Source organism: Coturnix japonica, chromosome 18 (assembly GCF_001577835.2).
Source record: "Coturnix japonica isolate 7356 chromosome 18, Coturnix japonica 2.1, whole genome shotgun sequence".
Lineage (NCBI taxonomy): Eukaryota > Metazoa > Chordata > Aves > Galliformes > Phasianidae > Coturnix > Coturnix japonica.
The window spans coordinates 382695-406741 of NC_029533.1; the positions used below are offsets into that span (position 1 = coordinate 382695).

The 24047-nt window shown below is 41.3% G+C and overlaps 1 protein-coding gene and 2 long non-coding RNA genes across 6 annotated transcripts in view; 2 read left to right on the forward strand and 1 right to left on the reverse strand.

Annotated features, from left to right (window-relative positions):
- LOC107322056 lies at window positions 1-18485 on the forward strand. The gene is made up of 3 exons (XR_001558797.2): window positions 1-235; window positions 17053-17387; window positions 18446-18485. It is a non-coding gene; the product is annotated as an uncharacterized LOC107322056 (long non-coding RNA).
- LOC107322046 (myosin heavy chain, skeletal muscle, adult-like) lies at window positions 5646-23447 on the reverse strand. The gene is made up of 40 exons (XM_015879642.2): window positions 23434-23447; window positions 23206-23252; window positions 20874-21114; window positions 20649-20792; window positions 20397-20553; window positions 19779-19806; window positions 19569-19680; window positions 19385-19477; window positions 18265-18328; window positions 18074-18172; window positions 17879-17982; window positions 17658-17796; window positions 17289-17407; window positions 17046-17195; window positions 15888-16058; window positions 14728-15034; window positions 14538-14623; window positions 14266-14353; window positions 14066-14183; window positions 13854-13977; window positions 13634-13770; window positions 13276-13531; window positions 12720-12962; window positions 12380-12556; window positions 12150-12295; window positions 11972-12062; window positions 10409-10798; window positions 10141-10267; window positions 9813-9931; window positions 9343-9539; window positions 8845-9028; window positions 8601-8766; window positions 8302-8426; window positions 7619-7927; window positions 7273-7476; window positions 6927-7052; window positions 6663-6833; window positions 6472-6576; window positions 6236-6331; window positions 5646-5930 (listed from the first exon to the last, which is right to left on the reverse strand). The coding sequence occupies exons 3-40, from the start codon at window positions 21075-21077 to the stop codon at window positions 5775-5777; spliced, it is 5832 nt and encodes a 1943-aa protein (XP_015735128.1). The 5' UTR covers window positions 21078-21114; window positions 23206-23252; window positions 23434-23447; the 3' UTR covers window positions 5646-5774.
- The window catches only part of LOC107322052, a 9541-nt gene continuing 3976 nt past the window's right edge, over window positions 18483-24047 (forward strand). For all 4 annotated transcript variants that reach the window (XR_001558778.1, XR_001558775.1, XR_001558777.1 and 1 more), the window contains exons 1-3: window positions 18483-18656; window positions 21419-21552; window positions 21726-21914. This is a non-coding gene — a long non-coding RNA (uncharacterized LOC107322052). The remainder of the gene's footprint in view (window positions 18657-21418; window positions 21553-21725; window positions 21915-24047) is intronic.

A 24047-nucleotide genomic window follows, 5' to 3' on the forward strand; every position in this document is an offset into this window, starting at 1 on the left:
AGTGCATGCTAGAGGGATCAGTAAACCCTGTGGAGTAGTGTATGAACCAGCTGACAGGGAATGCCCAGCCTGCTGTGCAGCAGCATTTCTGCTGTCCTCTGTGTAAAACAAGAGCACATAGGAATGTTAGCACCAAAGAAGTGGAATTGCTGAAACACCAGTCTTTCAGAGCAAGACTTCTCATCTCAACATGCCCCAACATTAAGATGCAGCTGGGCACCCAACTCTGGAGATGGTAGGACACACTTTCCTTATTAAAATCTATTGACTAATGAAGTGCATGCTTTTATTATTATCTGTGGGAAGTATCTAGTCTGAAGTGTTCCTGTAATTTAAATTAGAAATAAATTAATCTCAAAATGATTACAAGATAAGACTAAAAGAATTGCTTAACTTCTGAAGAGGACAGACTGAGGGACAGATCTATCAGGAATTTGAATGTATTTGGGGAGAATGTGTGCAGGGCAGTTTGGGGCATTTGTGTCTTTTCACATGGCAGAGATAAGCTGTCATTTATAGGACTAAGAATTACTTCTGAAGACTGCTCTGAACCAAGCACCAAACCATGGAATGTCTGTCATGGTCTTACTGTCTCTTAATTTTACTCTGTTGACTTTGCTTCAAGATTTAGTTTTGCTATGCATTTGTGGTACCACTTCATAGTATAGAAAAATCTGCTGCTCTTTGTGTGATGTTTCACACATAAAGCTTGTGACTCCTAGAAGAGCAGAGCACCACTTAATTATGAAATAGAGTAGCATCTTAAAAACAGCACCCAGACAAGTGCAGAATGAATGCCAAAATTCACAGGTATTGTGCTTTTCTCTTCTCAGTAAGCATCAAGGACAGAGAGTTCTGAATGAGGACATGACATTAAGAATGGCCCTTCCAACATTCTCCTGTCCAAAGGAGCTGAGGAACTCCTGTTACAGAGAAGTGAGTGGGACGGGAAGGCTAGGAGTTTCTGGGTAGAACAGGCAAAAAGAGAGACAATAGGTGGTAGAACTTAAGAACAAGAATGATGTGGTAGCTACTTGCTACCATGCCACCACTTCCCTACCAGTGCTTTCCCAAAGTGCATCTCCCTTATGTTTTTTTCAATAATTTTTTTGGCAGTGTGGTTCACAGGGGCTTGTAATGCGAGGAGGCTCTAGGCACAGCCTGCCTGTCTGTTCCTTCTGCAATGCCAGGGCAAGCAGAAATTTAGAAAACAGATTTGAAGTGTCCATGACAGGGAGTTCAGGCCACACAACCCAAACCATTCTATTATGATTCTATGATTAAGTATTCAGATAGTCAGGAAATGGGCATGAAATGGCTGGAAGGACACTGGGTTCACAAAAGCACTGTGGATCCCCCTTCTTGAGTACGTTCAGCTGTTAAACACACTGCCAAGAGAGTCTTCTGCATTCCTGTGTACCTATCAGCACACCTTTTGCCATCGAAACAGCATTCTGTACTTAGGAAAAGCACTACCTTTACATTGAGCCAACCATGTGAAGGCTGCCAAGGCTGTAGCTCCCAAAGCTGATGAAAAGCAACATACGCAAAATCTGAAGTCATGTATCAATAGCAAGATGATATTTTATTGATTGTTTTCTATCTTTTCCTTTCTCACTTCATTGCTTTCTTTCTATTGCTTTCTCTTCCTGCCCATGTTTCCCCCTTAATATGTCTGCATTTCTACCTTTTCCTCTTTCTGCATTTGTCTTTCTCAGCCTTTCACTCCCCCTCTCATTCTTTCCCTCCTCCTCTTCTCTCCCTTTTCTATTTTTCTCTCTTCCTTCATCAGTAGAGAGGAATGAAATTTTCTGACAAGGCACTGCTAATGGGGCCTGAGCAGTGGCCTGAGTTAATGTCTTAGACATGCTTTGGGAACAGGAATGCTGAATCTAGTATTATTGACAAGAGGTGTCTGGAAGGAATCATGCTTTTTCCAAGATCGATTACCTTTGCATCAGCACTTATCAGGTCACAAGCAGCTTGACTCCAGAAATAGTGTGTCAACACAAAATAATTCCTGTCCTCCCTGTATGGCAGCAAATCACAAAGGGAGAAGTAAATATTTTTCCTTGCCCTTGCCATTAATTTTGCACTTAGATTCCAAGAACTCATTTCTGGGATGCTCAGTGGTAAGACTAGATTGGCCCAGTGCAATGTGCAATTTAAAGTAAAAAAGAGGAACCTGTAATGTTACTTTTCATCACTTCAGTAATTAGGAACAAATTCTCAAGACATAATTGCTGATAGATAAGAACATTTAACATTTTCAGCTGCTTTGTGACTCCTTCACAGATGGGCCATGTAATTTGTTTTGGATAGTCATTATAATATTGTCCAAGGGAAGAGGAATTATAGGGACCAAACTATAGTCTATTGTGGTATTCTCTAGTCAGTCAACAGGCTGAATAAGGTACCCATGGACCTAGAAATATTTCTGCATGTTTTAATGATCTGCAGTTGCAGTACACTGATTTCAGAATTCAGCTTTATCTGTAAGTTTAGTTTGCATAACCTCTTGGAAAAAAAAAAAAAAGCAAGGAGTAAATCAAGCCTCTGAGAGAGCACTGAGCACTGTGTCTGATGTTCCCTGTGGCTGGATGGATGGAGATTAACTCAGTGTATTCTTCTGCACCTGCAGCTTTGTGGGCTGTATCATTCACATGGAAGGAACTGAACAGTGCAGAAACATTCTTCTGCTAACATCCAAGGGAAAAGTTTCCCACAGCACCAGCTGCATGAAAAGGACTTTATGCATATATATATATATATGTGCATATATATATATTTATTCATATATATACGCGTCTTTATACAGAAGTTGTTGTTCATTTTCTTCCATTCAGTGTGTGGAAGATTTTGAGTGGAAAGAAAGAATCTCATGTTTTCTTGGAGCATGCTGAGGAAAGGGAGAGTGGAGAGGGGCTGTTTGCTTCCCTTCTTTGGATCCCAGATATCACTGGCGTTGATGCAACTTTCACACATAAAGATGCTGACTCTTAAGAGCAGTCATACACAGAGTGTCACCTTCTCCTTCAGTATATTTAGTTGCTGCTTAGCAAAGTACATCCATATTTGGTTACAACATGAGAGGACTCCATGGGTCCTCTCAATGTACCTGGACCTTTCAGTGTACCTGAGAAGAGAACCCTCCTGATCCTAAATGCTGGTACTGCAAGTACACTGCTGGCTGTGGTTGGTGCCTAAGTCTTTCACCGCACTCTTTCCTCCACACATCTTTGCCAGTAATTCCAATTCCCTTCTCCAGGAGCTTCACAGCTCCTTGAAGTACTCTACGGAAACAGTGGTGCAGAGCTAGCTAGGACCTCAGGGGGCACATGAGAGTCCCATTAGTGAGTGCCCTGACATTAGTATTGCCCATATCCCATGAGTGTCCAACATTTTGGCTTGCCTGTGCCACACTGAGTGAAGAGGAACTGTCTTGTCATGCATACTTGAATGTTGTTTCAAAGCCTTGGATTTATTTCTACAGAAACTACCACAGAAACAAAGAACACAATACCACAGTTTGAGCAAATACATAACACAAGTTTTCCACATAGTCACCATCATCAACTATGAATTTTTGCTAGCAATGAATAAAATCCTGAATGCTGTACTTTGTAAAAATCTACCAGCAGAGATGATCCACTGTCACTTTATATCACCACTGCTGAAATGCACCAGACATGAATTCACTGTATGCCACTCCACATCCACTGTCCACATCCAGTTTTTATTCTTCATAAACATTCAGTGAGTGTCAATGAATGTCAACGTGTGCCATTTTGTCTCCATTGAAAAATTCAGTTCCAAGCCATTGCTTCATATGCATTTCCATGTCAGGCCCCACTTTGTCAGCATCCTTGTGCTGCCATCTACTGCATAACAAGAGAATGTAACAGGATGTTGGTGGGAATGTCCAACTTCTACTGCCATCCCACCAGCTACTGCCTCTGGCATTGTGGGACAACATGATAAAACAGGAGGCATTACTTTCAGAGCAGCCCTCATCATGTAGACAATATAGTTAGATTATATAAAATAACAACACTTATCTTAATGTTTGCCTCTATTACAATGTATTTAAAAGAGGGCAAAACCTCCCACAAAAATAGTACGATATCAGACTTTGTGAAACAAACATCATGCTGATTCGATGGCAGTTGTTGTAATTCTAAGTGCGCTCTCAAGGTGCTCATCATAGATGTTTGATGACATTGTGCTCCTCATGTGCTTCATCCTTCAAAACAGTAGTTCTCCAACATGTGCACTGCCAAAAGTGATGACATGAACGATGCATGACTCTGATGTGAGGGCTATTTCTCTCAGATAATGGTCTGGTGAAGTGACACAGTCACATTTTTGATTCCAACTCCAAACATTCCATTTGAAAATCTGCAGATAACATACTTACGTTGACTGAAAATGGAGTTGCAAATAAAACAAAACTGATGATTTTTTTTGCAATCTCGAATCCTATTCCCAAATTCCTTTACCAAACTGGAAGGCATGGCTGCATATTTTTGCTGTTTGCAGGATGATGTTTATCCAGTGTATCAGAACCCATCCAGTCACCGGCCATCAGGTGAGCTGTCCCTGCCCCTCAACCCATCCCCAGGCTCAGCCCAGAGTGGCTCATGGCACAGTGAGGTCTGCTTAGTGCTGATGGGAAGGGCTGCCATAATGGCATGGAGCAGGGATGGCCTCAGGGACAGCTGGGTCAGGATGCATTCAGACCATAGGCCGTGAGTTGGATACGCCTGCCTTAGCAGATACACAATGCAGCATTGTTGAGTGCTGACAGGTTGGCTGTTCCTTATTTCTAGCCAAACTGCTGCTTGCCTGGCAGAAAGTTGCCTTTATAAAACTCTTTCATTTACATTCTATGTAAATGAAGCAATTATGTTTTTCCAAGTGACCCAGATTTCAACACTCTTTGCTTCAGAGTAAATCTTCTAGTGAGACCCCAAAGTGCTGTCTGCTAAGGCTGCGTAGACCTCTTGCTTCACTGCTGAGAAAAGCTGAAGTCAGCACCATTTGGGCCTTGAAGATTTCTTCTTGGCCTGATCTTCCTCATTTTTGTCCTTCCTGTGTGTTTTTTGTTTGTTTGCTTTTTGGTGTTTTTTTGTTTGTTTGCTTTTTGGGGTTTTTTTGTTTGTATGTTTTGTTTTTATTTGTTACTCTGTTAGGGTTAAAAAACACTGGCTTTTCACTGCAAAAGGAGGACAGATGGGAATGTGTTTCATTCTATGTTTTCTTATTTGTTTCATTTCTAAATTTCATTTTGTTTCATTTCTAAGTTTTCTCATAGTGTCAGGTTAAGAGATTCCTTTCATACTGTCATGTTCCTGGAGTTCTTCCCATTTCAAGTTTTAAAAACAAACAAACAAACAAATAAATAATCAGTTTCTCTTGCTATTTACCCTTAAAGATTCACTCCTGTGGAAATTAATTCAAATACTAACTTAAAACCACACTGTTGGGAAACACTACTTTGTTGCAAAAATTTGCTTGCTCTGCTACAACATTTAGAGTTCTACTCCATAAAATTAATTGTTCTTAGAAACATCCTTTGAAAATAAACCACACCCATTAGTAACTGTAGAATTCAGTTCTGACAAATAGCACCACTGCTTCAGATGTGTATGCAAAGGAATCTACAGACTTTATTCTCTAGACATTGACATGGTTACAAAGACATTTCAGAAGAAGGCAACAGAGGGTTCACATTTTGTACACTCCTCAGGCTTCTTTGCAGCCTCATGACATCCTCATTCTTCCTCTTCTATCTTCTTACTGTGAAACTCCCGGCTCTTCACTCGGAGCTTGTTGACCTGTGACTCTGCAATGTCAGCCCGCTCCTCAGCTTCCTCCAGCTCGTGCTGGATCTTGCGGAATTTGGTGAGGTTGACATTGGACAGCTCCTCCTGTACAAGGACAAGGAGTTGGTGGTGAGGAACCAAGAGGCGATTCTGTCCTCCCGTCCCTACCTCTTGAGGTCTGTCAGGTCTTTCCCAGGTTAAGGCATAGATTTTTTATCAACCACTAGTCAATGATTAAACATAAGCCTCCTCAGTCTCAATTATTCATGACACCACTGTAAGGTCAAACGCCTTGCCTCACAGCTGACCACTAAACTTTACAAAAACCTAATTCTGTCTCAATGCTTATAACCCAATGTGTGATTCTCTCTTGGAAAATGACTCTTGATCACACTCAGCATAATACTTACAGCTTCCTCAGCTTGTCTCTTGTAGGATTTCACCTTCATCTGCAGTTTGTCCACCAGATCCTGGAGTCTAAGAATGTTCTTGCGATCTTCCTCAGACTAAAGCAGTTGGTAAGCAGGAAAGAGAGAGAACTGGTTTTCCCCACACCACAAAACAACATTTATTCATGGACTTCATGGAAAAATGCAATGGCTTCCTGTAGAATGGTATGTAAACACAAAGATGCCATCAGCCTTACCTGGTAGGTCAGCTCCTTCACCCTCCTCTCGTACTTGCGCACACCCTTCACGGCTTCAGCGCTGCGCTTCTGCTCAGCATCAACCTCCCCTTCCAGCTCCCGCACCTGCAATGAGAAACCCATCATTGGAGCTTCCCTGCTCTCTCTGACCTAGGATTACACACACTTGAACAAATACCAGTCCTACGCACCCTGGCCTCCAGCTTCTGGATTTGCTTCTTGCCTCCCTTCAGGGCCAGCTGCTCTGCCTCATCCAGACGGAGCTGCAGGTCCTTCACCGTCTGGTCCAGGTTCTTCTTCATCCTCTCCAGGTGGGCACTGGTGTCCTGCTCCTTCTTCAGTTCTTCTGCCATCATGGCTGCCTGGAGGAGGAAGAATCACAGGCATTTTGTGACTGGAGATATTTTGAGGGAGAATGCATCCACCATCAGCAGTAAAACAGTCCCTTAACTCACATCAGTGATGGCCTTCTTGGCCTTCTCTTCAGCATTGCGCGCTTCCTGGATGGTATCCTCCATCTCACTCTGAATTTGGGCAATGTCTGTTTCCAGTTTTTTCTTGGTGTTGATCAAACTGGTGTTCTGTAGAAGAAAAAACACACAGCAGATATATCATATATTTTTTATCATCACTTGTATTCAGTAAAAAAACATTCCCTACTTTTATTTAGAGTTCTATTAGGTTTTAATATGAAGAATGATGCTTCTGATAATAGGAATGGTAGAGGTCTGTTAAAGTTATGTATTTCCTAATAAATGAAAATAGGCTTGATGATTGGATGTTTTCAACCCATGGACTTGCCTGGGTATGGAGGAGCTGCACACGCTCACTTGCATCCATCAGTTCCTGCTCAGCCACCTTCCTTGACCTCTCTGTCTGCTCCAGAGCTGCACGTAGCTCCTCAATCTCAGCCTGCAGCAGGTTTGCTCTGCGCTCCACCATGGCCACTTGCTCCTTCAGGTCCTCCTGTGTCCTGAGAGCATCATCCAAGTGTATCTGGGTATCCTGGTTGGAGATATGAGACACTGTGAGGAATGTTCTTCCTGTTTTCATATTTCCAATTTTCCATCACTGTTAAACTGATAGAAGACAGAAAAAAAATTAGTAGTATAAGAAAATGGTGATCACATCATCAGTTCAGACATACCTTGAGCACTCCTTGTGTGTTTCTCAGGTTCTTTTGTGCCTCCGCAGCCATGCGGTTGGCATGGCTCAGCTGGATCTCCATTTCATTCAGATCTCCCTCCATCTTCTTCTTTAGTCTCAGGGCTTCATTCCTGCTCCTGATCTCAGCATCCAAGGTGCTCTGCATGGACTCCACAATTCTGAGGTGGTTTCTCTTCAGCTGGTCAATTTCCTCATCTTTCTCTGCTATCTTCCTGTCAATCTCAGATTTGACCTGGTTGAGTTCCAGTTGAAGGCGCAGGATCTTCCCCTCTTCATGTTCCAGGGAGGCCTAGGAAAAAAATAATAATAATAAAAAAAATAATTAAATCAAATCAAAACAAAACAATACAAAATAATACAAATAAAACATAATTGAATACATGAATGAACATTTAATGATTTAATGCGTTAAATGGCATAGAGACTAAAGAAACCAAAATCCCATAGAGTCTACTGTATAGCATCATCACTGCACAAAAGAAGAAAAGGATTGCCATATAATGGAAGACTGTAATTACGTTTAACACCCTACACTTCCCATGCCTGGAAGTTATCCTTACATGCATATAGTTTCACAAATGATAGTAAGGTCTCTAATCTATGTTAAATAAACAACTGTACATAAGAAATTATAGCTAAACAGTTAAAGAAAAAAGAATGCACCTCAGCTTCTTCCAGAGCAGCCTGGATTTCAGACTTCTCCTGCTCAATCTGCTTCTTGACTTTCTCCAGCTCATGAATCGCCTTTCCTCCCTCTGCAATCTGCTCCGTGAGGTCAGAAATCTCCTCTGAAGAGAAAAATGGAATAATCACATGGTCAGATATAGAGCATAAAGGGAAAGGCCCTGTGACACCAGCATAAACAGGTCTCCTTCCATCACTGCAGGCACAGACCCAGTTGGAGGGGTGGGCAGGAAAGCTTCTGGGAAAGCCCTGCCAGCAACAAAGGCTGAGCAACTTACGCTGCAAGTTCTTGTTCTCACGCTTCAGTGTTTCCAGGTGGTCCAGGGACTCCTCATAGGCATTCTTCATCTTAAACAGCTCTGTGCTGAGGGACCGAGACTCCTTCTGGGAGGCCTCCAGCTCAGCCTGTGTTTCTTCGTACTTCTGCTTCCACTCTGCCAGGATCTGAGGAGCAGCAGAGCGTGAGTATGGATGTGGCAACCACCTTCTGCTCAGGAATCACAGGGCTGGAGCCCAGAATACCTTGTCAAAGTTCTTCTGCTTCTTGTCCAAAGCTGCGCAGGCAGCATTTGCTCTCTCCACATCAATCATCAGGTCCTCCACCTCATTCTGCAGCCTCTGCTTTGTCTTTTCCAGGGAAGCACATTTGGCGTTCACAGCTTCAACATGTTCCTCAGCATCCTGCAGGCGCTGGGCCAGCTTCTTCCTGTAAAGAAGCATGCCTCAGTCAGCAAAGAGTACAATCTTACTCTGTTGCTTTTTTTAAAAGTGTACCTAACCACTTATGAAGTGGTAACCACTTATGAAGGCTGTAATCTATAACCCTTAGTTCTCAGTCTGACATTTTCAGCCTTCGGTGTATATTTTCATTTTCATTCCACACACATTAGAGGATGTATTTTCCATCCTAATGCCATCCATCCCAAAGCACTGAATTGGGTTTTTCCTTACAATACGTCAGTGATCTCTTCAATTTTCTACTATTATTTTCTGCAAGCATTCCCTGCTTTCCCCACATACTTGGCCTCCTCCAGCTCCTCTGTGCGTTGAATAGCATCTGTCTCGTATTTGGTTCTCCACTGGGCCACTTCACTGTTGGCTTTGGACAGGGCTCGCTGCAGCTCCCCCTTGGCTTCCTGCTCCTCCTCATATTGCTCCCGGAGCAAGTCACAGTCATGGCGAGCAGACTGCAATGCGTGGGCAAGGGCACTCTTCGCCTAGAGTAACAAGAGTGTTAGGAAAATGAATTGAAATTTCCAAACAGAAATGTTTTCCAAAATTGTTTCTTTATCAAGTTAAAACACTCCTTTCAATGGAGAAGGAAATGTTTAGCATTTACAAGAAGATTAATAAATGGATGGCAGGGAATGAGCAGCAGAGCTAACATGGGAAGACACACTGTTTTCTTCTATGGCATCATATCAGTTCTGAAGCACCTCTTGGTCAGGAGGATCCACAGGATAAGACAGAAATTTGGAAAGCCTCCTCACCTTTATCTCCTCCTCTAAATGCCTTTTGAGTTCCTCAATCTGCTGGGTGAATGCCTGCTTGCCTCGAGACAGCTGAGAAATCAGAGCATCCTTTTCCTCCACCTGGCGTGAATATTCACCTGCGAAAGTTCACAGATACACAGGACTTTAATTGCCATTGATGACAGTGTTGTGGACAATTAGAGCTGGGCTTTAAAACAATATGTTTGGTAGAGCTTATCGAAATTTAATATCCTTTTCAATGCAATTTATCTTCAAAGGACAGAAAAGTCCTTCTATACCAATTCTGATACTGTACAGTGACACATCAAAGATTTTAAAGCTTCACCTGATTCTGTCTGCAGACGAGCTCTTTGAGCATTGAGGTCATTGATCATCCGTTGATGCTCCTCTTCTTTTGTTTTAATCTCACTCAGCTGATCTTCCAATGCTCGACATGTCTTCTCCAGACTTGCCTATATATAAAAGGACAATACAAGCTTTATTGAATAACAATGTTATTCAAAGAAAAATAATACAACTTCATAATTATCTGCTAAGTATTCGAGAGAAACAAGGTACAGACTGCTCTTGTGAGCAATCTGTAAGAACTATACCTTGGCTTTGGAGACAGACTCCATGTTGCTGGCCAAGTCATCAATCTCCATCTTCAGCTCACTCTTTTCCTTCTCCAGCTTCTGCTTGACTCGCTGCAGGTTGTCGATCTGCTCCCCAAGCTCCGCTGTGCTGTCCGCATGCTTCTTCCGCAGGGCGGCAGCCGTGGCTTCGTGCTGCAGCGTGGCCTCTTCAAGGTCACGGCGCATCTTCTGAAATTCTGCCTCACGCTTCTTGTTCATATCGATCTGAGCTGCTGTAGCCCCTCCTGCTTCCTCCAGGCGCTCACTGATCTCCTCCAGCTCCCTGGAGAGGTCAGCCCGGTGCTTCTCTGCTTTTGCCCGAGAAGTTCGCTCTGCCTCAATTTCCTCCTCCAGTTCCTCAATGCGGGCCTGGAGAACATCAGGAACCCTTCACACCTATGTTCTTTTCCTTCACATGTTTTCTGAAGGGCAGAAGGGAAGGAACATGCAGCACTATAGGCTTGGGGCAGAGTAGCTTGATGACTGTGAAGAGGAAAGGGACCTGGGGGTCTTAGTCGATGCTCGGCCAAACATGAACCTACAGTGTGCCCAGGTGGCCAAGTAGGCCAACAGCATCCTGGCCTGTATAAGAAATAGTGTGGCCAGCAGGAGTGGAGAGGTGAACATCCCTCTGTACTCAGCTCTGGTGAGGCCCATCTCGAGTACTGTGTTCAGTTTTGGGCTCCTCACTACAAGAAAGACATTGAGGCCCTGAAAAGTGCCCAGAGAAGGGCAACAAAACTGGTGAGGGGTCTGGAGCACAAGTCTTATGAGGAGCAACTCAGGGAGCTGGGATTGATTAGCCTGGAGAAGAGGAGGCTCAGGGGAGACCTCATTGCACTTTACAACTTCCTGGAGGGAGGTTGTGATGAGGAGGGGCTTGGCCTTTTTTCCCAGGCAACAAACAGGACCTGAGGAAATGGCCACAAGTTGTATCAGATGAGGTTTAGACTGGACATAAGAAGGAACTTTTTCTCACAGAGAGTGGTCAGGCACTAGAATAGCCTGCCCAGAGAGGTGGTGTAGTTGCTGTGATAAAGTGTTTGCTCATTAAGACCAGGATGTGGCAACAATGTTTGTAAAGCGCGCGAATTTACAGGTAGATTTTGCAAGTCTCAGCAAGTCTCAAGGAAGGACCAATCAACTAACGACACACTAGCCTAACGACCACGGCCGACCAGTCGGATACCAGCACACCCGGGACCTGACAATACAAAAGAAGTTGCAAGGAACAGGAACGCGCGGCAGTTGGAGGAACGATAATCCCCCTGTCGTCCAGCGCTGAATTGCCTTTTTGTTTTACCCGCTACATTTAATAAAATTTTCTGATTGGAATATCGTTGACACATTGGCGTATTGCTTATAAATTGATGACAGTTGCCATCCCTGGCATTGTTCAAGAGGTGTCTGGATAGGTAGCTAGAAGATATAGTTTAGGGGTTTTTCTGTAGGTATGGTAAAGGGAGGACGGTTGGACTAGATGATCTTGTAGGCCCTTTCCAACCTTGTGATTCTATGATTCTATGATGACCAGAGACTTGCCTGCAGCTCCTTGATCTTCTTCTGTAACTGCATGCCCAGGGCTTGCTCATCCTCAATTTTGCTCTGGATTTGACTGATTTCAAAGTCTTTCCTTTGAAACAAGATAAATGGTGTTAGTGTCTGAACAAAATATCTAAATGTACCCACCAGCACTCAGGTGTCAGATAACCATACTTACTTCTTCAGTTTCTCATCCAGCTGCTGTTTATCATTTTCCAAATCCATTATGCTGTCATGGGACATCTTCAGGTCTCCTTCAAGTTTCCTCTTAGCTCTCTCGAGGTCCATGCGCAGCTTCTTCTCTTGCTCCAGGGACCCTTCCAGCTACATAGAACGAGATCATCAGGGCTCTGACATCCATGTTTATCTCCACAACTGTCCTGTAATGGCTGTGTGCATTTTGCTTACATCGTCCACTTGCTGCTCCAGCTTGGTTTTAGCTTTGGTCAGCGTATTGACTTTGTCCTCTTCAGCCTGCAGGTCATCCAGTGTCTGCTGATGGGCCTCTTGGAGGGCTTTCTTCTCTTTTGTCAGCTTGGCAATGTTCTCGTCCAAGGATGCCATCTCCTCTGTGAGGTTTTTCACCTTTCATAAGAAGGGAGCAAGTATAATTAATGGAAGTCAGTTCAAGACTCCTGTAACATTTGGACTTACAACCCTCTTGAGTCTTTTCTATCTCAAGACTGTCTGTATTTCCAAAAGCACAATGTGCTTTATTGGAGTGCGAGTGACATCTTCTGCCTCATACCTTGTTTTCAGTGGCATGCTTTTCCTTCTCAACTTTGGCCAATGTTAACTCCAGGTCATCTATGTCTTTCTTCAGCTCTGAGCATTCATCCTCCAATTTCCTCTTCTTCGCTGTGAGTTCAGCATTAATTTCCTCCTCATCCTCAGCCCGTTCTGTCACCTCCTTAATTTTGGCTTCCAACTGGATTTTGGTTTTGATGAGCTGGTCACATCTTTCTTCAGCATCAGCCAAGCTATCTGCTTCCTATGGGGAGATACAAGATATCTTTATTTTCTGTATTTATAATAGCTACAATATTTTTATTTTTTTTTCTTTTTTACCTTTTATATATTTTATCTTAGAAAACTGACAAGGCACCATTTTACTTTGTAGTGAATATGAGAAGGCTCACCAGGACACTACCTGATAGTATTTTATTCAGCTTCATAATCGATATGCTACCTACCTCACTAAATAGATGACATTTCGTCATGTATAATCTGAATGTCATCTTGGGAAAGAGCAATCTGAATTTATGCACCCTTTCTGTGAGTGGAAAATAAATTGCAATACTCACAGCCTGCACTTGGAGCTGCAGATCATTTTTCTCCTGCAGCAGGGACACCATTTTCTCCTCCAGCTCCTTCCTCTTTGCCTCAGACTTTGCAAGATCTTCCTTGGTCTTCTCAAACTCTTCTTTCATATTGGCCATCTCCTTCTCAGACTCTGCACTCTTCAGCAGAGGTTTGATTTTGAAGAACAGCTTCATCCAGGGCCAGTGCTTGACATTCATGAAGGCACGAACATTGTACTGAATGCAGAAGATGGACTCCCTAAAGCACAGTTAAAATGTACATTTGATTATTTCATGTGATGTGATCATCCACACTTTCCCTGAAGTATGGTGCCTTTAAGCGAGGATGGGGAACACCTACCTCCTCTCCACCATTCTCTGGTACTCCACTCTCATCAGGAAACCCCTGCACCTGGCTTGTGTGCGAGTGATGAGCTGTGCCAGCTTCTCATCCCTCATCTCCTCCAGGAGTCCCAGCAGCCCAGCTTTGAAAAACACCTGAAGACAGGGAACAATGCAGCACATCACTGTCAGGTGGAACAAAACACAGACGTAGGCACTGAGTTGAGGAGACCTGGTACCTTGGTGTGACCAAATTTGTACTGGGTGTGGTCCACATCGATTGACCCAAGAAGCTTCTCAGAAGCTTTCTTGCTATCAATGAACTGTCCCTCAGGGATGGCACTGGCATTAAGCACCTTGTACCTGTGAAAAGCAAAAGAGGAAGTTAAGGCCATTCTTCCCAAATCCTGACATTACTTACAGTCATGCTTAAAGGTAGAGTACTCTTAACCTCTGCTTGAAGTCTGCATAGAGGACTCTGCTGGGGAATCCTTTCCTGCAAATCCTGATCCCCTCCAGCACACCGTTACAGCGCAGCTGGTGCAGCACCAGTTCATGTTCCATGGCACCTGACAATTAATTTTACAAATGAATACCACTCTTTCCACCATCAAGGGAAATGACTTCATGGTCTCTGCTGGACCATCTTACCAGGTGTTTTTGTTTCATTTGGGATGATGCAGCGCACAAAATGAGGGTGAGTACTCCGTAGGTTGGTCATCAGTTTGTTTAGGTTCTCCTGTGGGACCACAAATTGGTATTTGTTTAAATAAAAGCTTAGATTTTCACTGTTAGATTCCTTCAACTTACCATTAAATGTTCACACACCTCGTGATAGATAGGTACTTGCCTGAAACTGGTGCAAAATTAGTTTATTTCTAATTTGCAGAGATAAAATATAAATAAATAAATAAAATTCTTACCCGGAAAAGAGCTGAGACAGTCTGGAAAGAAGACCCCTTCTTCTTGCCACCTTTCTTGCCACCACCACCACCACCACCACTAGCCTCTGATACAGTGAAGACAATAAAATATTTTTTCAGACCAATTCATTGTTCTGCAATTTTGTAGAATCACTGCACACCAAAGAGTAAACATTTCAGAAGAACTGACCTGCCTCTCCACCAGCAGAAGCAAACAGTAAGGCCAGTGTCTTCACAGATGACTTCTGGTACAACCCAATGACAGTTTCATTCAGGGGGTCCTTGTTCTTCTCAAGCCAACCAGTAATGTTGTAGTCCACTGTGCCGGCGTAGTGCACCAGGGAGAAGTGGGCCTCAGCCTTGCCTTTGCCAGGTTTAGGCTTCTGGAAGTTGTTGGACTTGCCCAGATGCTGGTCATAGAGCTTGTTCTTGAAAGAGGTGTCAGTTGCCTTGGGGAACATGCACTCCTCTTCCAGGATTGAGAAGATGCCCATGGGCTGGGAGAAACAGCAGGAAATAAAACAGATATAGAATATAAATCCGCTTTCATAAGGAGTTTGGAGTAAGGCATAGGAATCTGAGAAATGGATCTGAGTTTTTTTAAGCTTTGGACATATATTTCTGAAAAAAATGTGAATTTCTTATGTCTGAAACTGAATCTGAAGCATTTCAGAACTGATCTCATCAGAAGAGACACACAGATCTTTATGAATTTTTTGAAAAATCTAGTGGATCAAAAGTTGATTATTATTTTTGCATTAAGCTTTTCTCTAGCTAACATGATGTTGACAGAGGTGTCAGTTAAATTTGACATTTGTCAAACAGATCAACAGATGTTTCAAATACTTCCTGAAATATTTTGCTGAGATATCCTTGTTTTTTCATTAATGCAGGGGAGGATATTACACAAAATTTTTGGCATACGGTTATATACTTATTTGGTCCTGTACATCCAATAACCTTTTTCTATGTACACCTCTTAGCAATTGTGTTTGTGAAATCACAACATTAATACTGAAAGCATAATCCTAATACTGTAAATAGTGCCTGAGTTTCCATAAAGAACTGATTTATCTTTTCAAACTTAAAAATACACTCCAAAAAATCCTTCATATCAACTTATGGATGAAACACGTATTTGTTTTGCTCATCTACTTGCAGATGAGCAGGTTTGTAGCTTGTTTTTTAAAATGCTTACTAATGTACTTAATGGATATTCTAAAGGTACTTCATTTGTAACCAAGTTGCCATTTCTTAAAAATTATTTTCTGAACTAAAACCTGAGGCTGAAGAAAAGTCTTAAAATTCTGTCACAAACAACAAAAACCATCTTAGATATAATGAATGTACTTTTTCAATGAGCTCAATGCAGGCAGCCAGGTCCATCCCAAAGTCAATGAACTCCCATTCAATGCCTTCCTTCTTGTACTCCTCCTGTTCCAGCACGAACATGTGGTGGTTGAAGAACTGTTGCAGTTTCTCATTGGTGAAGTTGATGCACAGCTGTTCCAGACTGTTGAACTGTACAAAAATAAGATTTACTTGTCAAGATAAAGTACTCTCTGTACAGCTTAATTCTGTGCATCCAGTTAAAGTTTTTGGATTTTTTTTATTTTTTTTTTTACAGTTTAAACATCTCAGGTTTTTGATTATATTTGTTTTAATTCCAATCCCCGGTTTTTTTTTTTCCTTTTTTTTTTTTTTTTTTTTTTTTTTTGTGTGTCTGTGTGTGTTTTGTTTGTTTGTTTGTTTTGTTCCTGTTATTTTAAAAGCAAATTTCAAAATAATTTTGTAATCTTAGCTCTAACAGTGTTCAATTTACATCTGTTTTAGGATTTTTTTTCCTGTTATTATATACACTTCCCTACTGAACTAACAAAATTTATTAGATGTTACAATTTTTTGCCAATAGTGGCCTGAACTCAGGTTCTTTACCCTGATTTTGACAAAAAAGCTTGTCTGCCTTCTGTGCTTGCATTGAAGGAAGTCCGTAATATCCTCCTCTTGGAATCACATTCTAGGTCTTCAAAAGCAAAGGGTATGAATTGCCCACTTTTTTCAAAACCTTGGGACAAACGTGTATGGGACTTGGGCTTAGCTCTCTGTTTAGACAGTCTGTGATGTTGTATGCTGTTTGTCAGTGGATTTTTTTTTTTTTTTTTAAATAAGCTCAAGATAGTGAAAAACTTCATTTGTAGCAACTATATAAAATGCAGTAATTTCTTCCTTTTCTACTTCAGAATGCTATTACATGAAAAATATTTGAAGCTTGTGCTTCGAGATGGAGAAAAGGCAGTCACATATTCAAAAGCTGTGACATATTCAAAAAGGCAAGCATTTCCAAAAAATTTGAAATTCATTGATTGCAATGAAATGCAGACCTTTATTTGAAATTGTGAGTGAATAGCACATTTTCAAAGAACAGAATAAAAGCAACACATAAATCTCCAGTTTCTTATGACCTGCAATAGTCTTTAAAGATTTTACTGTTATTTCTGACTTCCTTACATCAAAGATCTCAAAGCCTGCGATGTCCAGGACACCAATGAAGTACTGCCGGGGCTGCTTGGTATCCAGCTGCTGGTTGATGCGAACAACCATCCACAAGAACATCTTCTCATAGACAGCCTTTGCCAGAGCACCAACTGAATTGTGCACCTTGAACAGAGAAGAATGCAGCAGGAGCAGAATAGCAGAGTAGCAAGATCGTACATTAAGCCAAGAGCTTCCCAGTCATCAGCTGTTTCTTACTTGCTGCACAGTCTGACCCTTGGTCACATACTCATTCCCAACCTTGACTCGGGGGTAGCACAGAGCCTTGAGAAGGTCTGCTGAGTTCAGACCCATCAGGTATGCAGCCTTGTCAGCAACTGTATGCAGAGGGAAAGAGTGACACGGGCAGTGATCAGTGAACTGTGGATTTTCTTTAAGAGTTAAGTAGAGATCCGGAAGTTCTTTAACTGCAATACTTCAGTAGCTTAAAGGAAATTTTAGAAACATGATTACTGTGGAAACTGAGATTTATGCCTTCATGAAAGTGAATTGGAGCAAGATACCTGACTGCTACCTGCTAGCTCTGGAACTATTTCTGTTATTGGCAGCTCTACATATTATTAATACCTTCTGTGCCGTCTGGCTCTGCCTGCTCCTCTCTCTGTTTCTGTTTGAACTTCAAGTTCCCATAGTGCATGACAGCCCCTGTCAGTTTGTAGATGGCTGTTTTTTCATCAGGTGTGAAGCCCAGGATGTCAATGGCGCTCTGGCAACAGATTCAGTGAATATAAATGCCACATATATTTAATGCATTAATAAATGTAGTACAATTTCTATGTGTAACTTACATCTGTCGCCATTAGCTCCTCCTGGTCATTAATGCTGGGCACTGTGATCTCACCTTGACTCACAAATTGGTAGTCATAGGGGTTGGTAGTAATGAGGAGCATGTCTGTAAAAGGGTATAGGACATATCTGGGCATAAGAATGAAGACAAATATTAACTACGTTCAGACTTCATTAAAAAAATTGGCACTTCCTACCAATTAGCTCTGGCTTCTTGTTGGACATGATCTGATAAAAGATGTGGTAGCTTCTTTCAGCCTTGAGCTGGAAAGTGACCCTGGACTTCTCCAGCAGATCTGTCAAGGAAGGAGAAAATTGTTAGGTACAAGACAGGACATGGAGGTTGGAATTTGGGAAGGAATGTGAGCAGGCCTGGATCATCTCTTACAAGTTTCAATGTCAGCAGAAGCCAGTTTGCCTGTGGCCCCAAAATGGATTCTGATGAATTTACCCTGTTGAGGGGAAAAAACATTCCTTGAAATTTTGCTAGGAAAGACCATAATCTTTTAACACTATTATTCATGGAGAACACATGCTGAACTAAGAAGTTCTGTGAATTTGTTTTTCAGAGTTTTCATAAAACAGAAACAAACAAACGAACAAACAAACAGAAGAAGTAACCAAAACCTAGCAAACAAAAACAACCAAAGAAATCCCACCAGAAACAAAAGAAGAATTAAATTCAGGAAAAACTGTCAACAGTAAGATAAAGACCTGGGCCAAGTTTTGCTGGATGTCCCTGATTGCAGAGGAGTGGGATAGTGGAAAAGAACTTACGGAGTAAGTATTAATTTTGTTTGTTTGTTTGTTTGTTTGTTTGTTTTGGATCTTATGGAGAATGGAAAGTAGCATTTATCTTCTGAATAATGGAGGTACATAGAATGTAGAATTTGAAGCAGGGACTGTGGATTGGCATTGCAATCTTTCAAGGATATTTAACAGCTTATCTACTTATACACCTTTTGAATGAAAAAGGCCACAAATATGCCATAGAGCAGTTCAGTTTGCTATAGGATGTCTTGAAAACTTTTTGTCCTATCCCTCAGCTCATGTCAAGGTCTAAAGTTAAATTACCAGACCTGCCCAGTTCTGTATCTAACAAAAGTGACAGTAATATTTCACTGTTTAGATACAACATTTTTGTTTTGCATTATGGAAAATTTACACAATTTAGTATCAACAGTCTGTATGACAGATACTATGGATGTGTTTTGATATATGTACAGAAATTCTAAATACTAAATAATGAATACATTTACATATATTTAAATGATGCATGTTTGTATACATCTACTAGCTGTAAAACACTTCACGTAAAAACAGTTCTAAACTATGTAGAACAACTACATAGTTAATTGAAGAAGTATATTGATTTTTTTTAAAAAAATACAAGGAATTGATTAGTTCAAGACATCCAGCCATCCTACCATGTCACTTCAGAAGTGACAGCTCCTGTTCTGATATCCTTGCTCACCCATGAATGTCAAAAAATCTGATCAAAAACTTACAAAGCGTGAGGAGTTGTCATTTCTCACAGTCTTGGCATTTCCAAAGGCCTCCAGCAATGGGTTGGCACTGATGATTTGATCCTCAAGTGTTCCCTACAGAATGATAATTTTTCATTTATAGTGTATATTTAATCCATGTAGAAATTAAAGGCTGAGCCTTTAGACTGTCCATCAAGGAGCTCACCTGCATTTTGCCAGGCTGGTCTTCCTTCTTCTTCTCCCCGCTAGCTGCAATTGTTGCAAAGTACTGGATGACACGTTTCGTGTTCACAGTCTTCCCTGCACCAGATTCTCCACTGTCAAAGCAAACAGAGAAGCAGAGAGCGTGAGGTCAGGGAGAAGGTCCCCTGGCACAGGGCAGCCCCGCAGGGACCCGAGCCGGGAGCATACTTACGTGATCAGGATCGACTGATTCTCGCGGTCTGTGAAAGAGACAGAAAGAAAATTTTTAAGTGGAGAATAGAACAAGATTGAAAATTAGTGCAATTAACTTAAATTGCACTGACAAAAAAAAAAAGTGTTTTTTTTTTTGTTGTTGTTGTTTAACTTCCATTGTTACCAATAGTTCATTCAATTTAATTCTTTTGTAAATTAATAATTTTCCATAAACTTTAAAGAAACTTGATCAGATGTGTTTTTCCTCCATATTGCACTGTTATGGTCTATTTTCTCCTACATGAAGTACAGAGAATAGGTTTCATTTCTATTAGTTTTGATAGTTTTGATAATTTTCTTCTACTTAAACTGCGTTTTCAGCAGACGCAGAATTTTCACAGAACATACGGAGTTCATAGCTTCCTGAATTATAAATTCTGCTTTTCATTTTCCCTAACGTGTTATCTGTTATTCTATATTTTCTTTTTAGAAATAATGATGTAAAAAAAAACACCTGTTCAAGCCAGAAATGATTGATTCTACGACTGAAATAAAGCACAGATGACATGTTAAAATGATATCAACATATTTATCAGTAAAAAATATTTTTAGCACATTTACTTTGAGTACAACTCACCAGTCAGCATGAACTGATAGGCGTTGTCAGAGATAGAGAAAATGTGTGGAGGGGCCTCCTGGCGCTTTTTGCCTCGGTAGGCCAACACCACCTCCGGGTTGTACACCGGCAGCCACTTGTAGGGGTTGACAGTGACACAGAAGAGGCCTGAGTAGGTCTGCGAGGAAGGGACACAGCATATTGGATTCCACTCAGCCTGGCACAGCAGTCCTCCCCAGCTACACTACCCATGGAAGAGCTGCTGGTACTTACATAGATCATCCAGGCTGCATAACGCTCTTTGAGGTTGTACAGCACAGCAGGTTCATGGAGGTGGGTCATCATGGCCATGTCCTCAATTTTATCATACTTGGGAGGGTTCATGGAGAAGATCTGATCTTCCTTCACAGTTAGAGTCTACCAAAATAAAGAAAAATCCCTGCATGTCAGTTCAGAGACTGAATTAAATTCATGCTGTAAATCTTGCCTTTTACTCACTTCTCCACCTTCAGTCTTGACAGTGACCTTCCCCGTTTCTTTGCTCTGGATTGTCCCTTTCACAAAGGATTCTTTGGGATGCACCACAAAGACAGATGACTTGGCATCAAAAGGCTTGTTCTGGGCCTCGATTCTTTCCTTCTCTGACTTTCGGAGATATGGAGCAGCCTCCCCAAATATGGCCATTTCAGAATCTGAAGACATGGCTGCAGTTTATGGAGGGTCTCGTCAACAGTGAACACTATGGAAGAACAAATAAGTTGCCCAAATAAGTAAACAAATTCTATTTCCTTTCAGTTTTCTGGAAAACTACCACAGCATCATACACTTGTTTGGCTGGGAAGAATATTATAACATCTGTCTATGGTCCATTTTTTTTCTGCACAAAGCAGGTACAATATTAGATTTCACCAGGAAATTTTTAATTAAGAGTACTTCTGCAGGAATACTGACAGGCTACTGTGATGAAATCAACATCAATAAAGCATCTGTTATTTTATGATCTCAATGAGTTAAAAGCATTTTGTAAATAATTTGTCTTTCAGCAAGCACTGGGTTCCAGAGAAGATGTGAATCATCACAGAGGCATGCCAGAAGAAGATACTCATACCACCTACCTGGATTTATTCAATCAAAATGCCAACACAAACAACTATACATGCCTATAGACAAAATAGAGGTGGGTGAATCCAGAAGGTGTTCTGAGGACTATTGCTTGATGCTCATTGCTGGTGCTCTGAATCATTCACCAGTTTGCCCTCCATCACAAGTTTCTTAAGGAGTCCTTCATCGTGAATTCACACTTTAAATAATATGTGCAACTCCTCTTTCTCTGTGTCTTTCTGGTTATAGGACTAGAAACACTAGCTGCAGATTCTAAACAATTATACCCTTCAAGCAACATCCATCCTGCTTGTCCTCCTGCAGTACCAATGGATGCTGCATCCCTGGTTGCACGGTGGCACATTTGCTCCAGTAGAAAGAGTTAGATGTGTTCCACACATTTCCTACTGTCGAACTGAGTTCTGCATAAACTCTGAAGTAAGTAATCAGCCATACAAGTCATTGCTAGCTGAGCCCTGCTTATCAAATTGACTCTTTTAGGTGTACAAGAGTTACAAAAAACTTTTTTGTGTGTGTGTTTAAATTGAGAGAATTACTAGGTTCTATTCAGAAACAATTCTAGTTGTTAATTTATTGGAGGCAATGTCAATGATCTAAAAAAATTATACAGGAAAATTCAGAGATCTGTTCTAAACAACATCTAAACAAAGTAAGACTTTTTCCGTGTTTCATCTGAGGACGCACATATATAAGTTACAGTGTAATTCATGCTTAATCTCATGCTTAAATTTCAGTGCGGATCTCACCATAAATAAACTGCACTGTTATTTCATTGACAACAGGAGAAACCAGTTGCAAGAGCTTTAGCTCTGGAAAATAGCACTGTGCAAATAGTACATAAGGATGGATAATATAATATGTTAAAATATTGTATCATCAGAGAATAGCTATGCTAAATATTTATCAGCCTCAGTTCAAGAATTTACATATCAAAAATGGATATGGAAATGCAGTATTGAGTTCCCAAGAGAACACTGCATGTCTAGTAATGGAAAACACCTGAGTTCCTAGGATGTCAGGCAGATTTTATGTTAGAACTTGTAGATGCCTAAATGAATCAACCAAATGCCACCATTTGCACAGTTCCTAATAGCATGCAGAGACTCCATTTTACTCTGTTTAACTTCAGAGGTAAAGCAGAAAGGTACGTCTACAGTTTTTTTGTAAGTATGTTAGTTGTTTTTGACTTTTTTACCAGGTTTCCTAATATAATTACTACATGCAGATTATAAGCCCACAGTATGGTCTGATAGACATTTTCATTGCAATTTCTGGCCAATGTACAGTGTATGTTCTGTACAGTAATTCATACATGTTATTGCAAACATATAAGGTTTTGCCATTAGTTGTTCTGTTGGCTGGCTTTGTCTAGATAGACTTCATGCCAGAACTGGTCTTTTACTTCACTGATCCATGATTGAACATGAGGAATCCCCAAGGAAGCATTTCCTGGTATGGCAACTGTGGCTAGTAGCTTCAAGCACATACATTTTGAAAAGCTTGCTTGCCATGAGCAGCCTAGCCTGTTCAACCATAAATGTGCTGTGTTTACCATAAAAGGGCAGTGGCCAGGAATGTATGGGCTTATTTCAATTGCCTGTGCAACTGCGCAGAAATCTGCCACCACAAAGCAAAACAAAATCAGGTCTACAGAAATCATCCATCTTTTTGACTGTCCCCTTAAAACGTGAGTAAATTAGGCTCTTACCTCTTGTGACACAAGAAGGTCCTGTGCTGGCTGGAAGATGATCAGTGCTGTAAAGCAGAAATGTTAGTCCCTTCTTACCGCTGCACAGAATTCCATAAATCAGTTAAAGTTGAGATACAAACATGCTTTATGTCACAGACTTTAAATGCTTGCAGACATAGATATATACACTAGGACAGCAGTGGATTTCAGGGACACTGTCCCTGTCTGCCAATCACAGATACTCACCATGAAGTTTTCTCTGGAGACAGGACAGCACAGCTTCAAGGAATCTTTTATAGAGTCTGGTCAGCACATGCTACAGATACCTCCTCTGTCTTTGGGCAAAGCATTTTTGGCAAACCTTGTTTTTGGCAAAGCATTGTCTGGCAAACTGAACGTACTGAAAACTGGAAAGTGATGTTGCTAGATATAATTAGAAATTTTTGGTCTCTGTCTAGCTATGTGGATAAATCTCCTATAAATAATATGAGAAGATTCTTAGGGAGAGAATTTCAGCTAACGCTGACTTGAGGGTGAGAGTAACTACTATTAACTGTAGGCCATGGATGCTCCATGAATCTGAGGCAGCAGGGACAATCATTCACTGGGCAAGCATGGTGACATTTGGATGCATACCTTAACCTTTTCTTGAGGTCAGCACAAATCTAATGACAGCTGTCCTTTTACAAAGCTCTCCACTTACAGACTTTGGATATGAGATGTGGATTTTACCGTTGGCTGCACTTAATCAGATTATTCTACTTCTGCCAGCTGCAACATAATTTAGCATACTATGTGAGGTAGAATTGCCACCTCAAACCAAAATGAGTGTTCACTAAGCTGTATTTCATCTCTGGGTA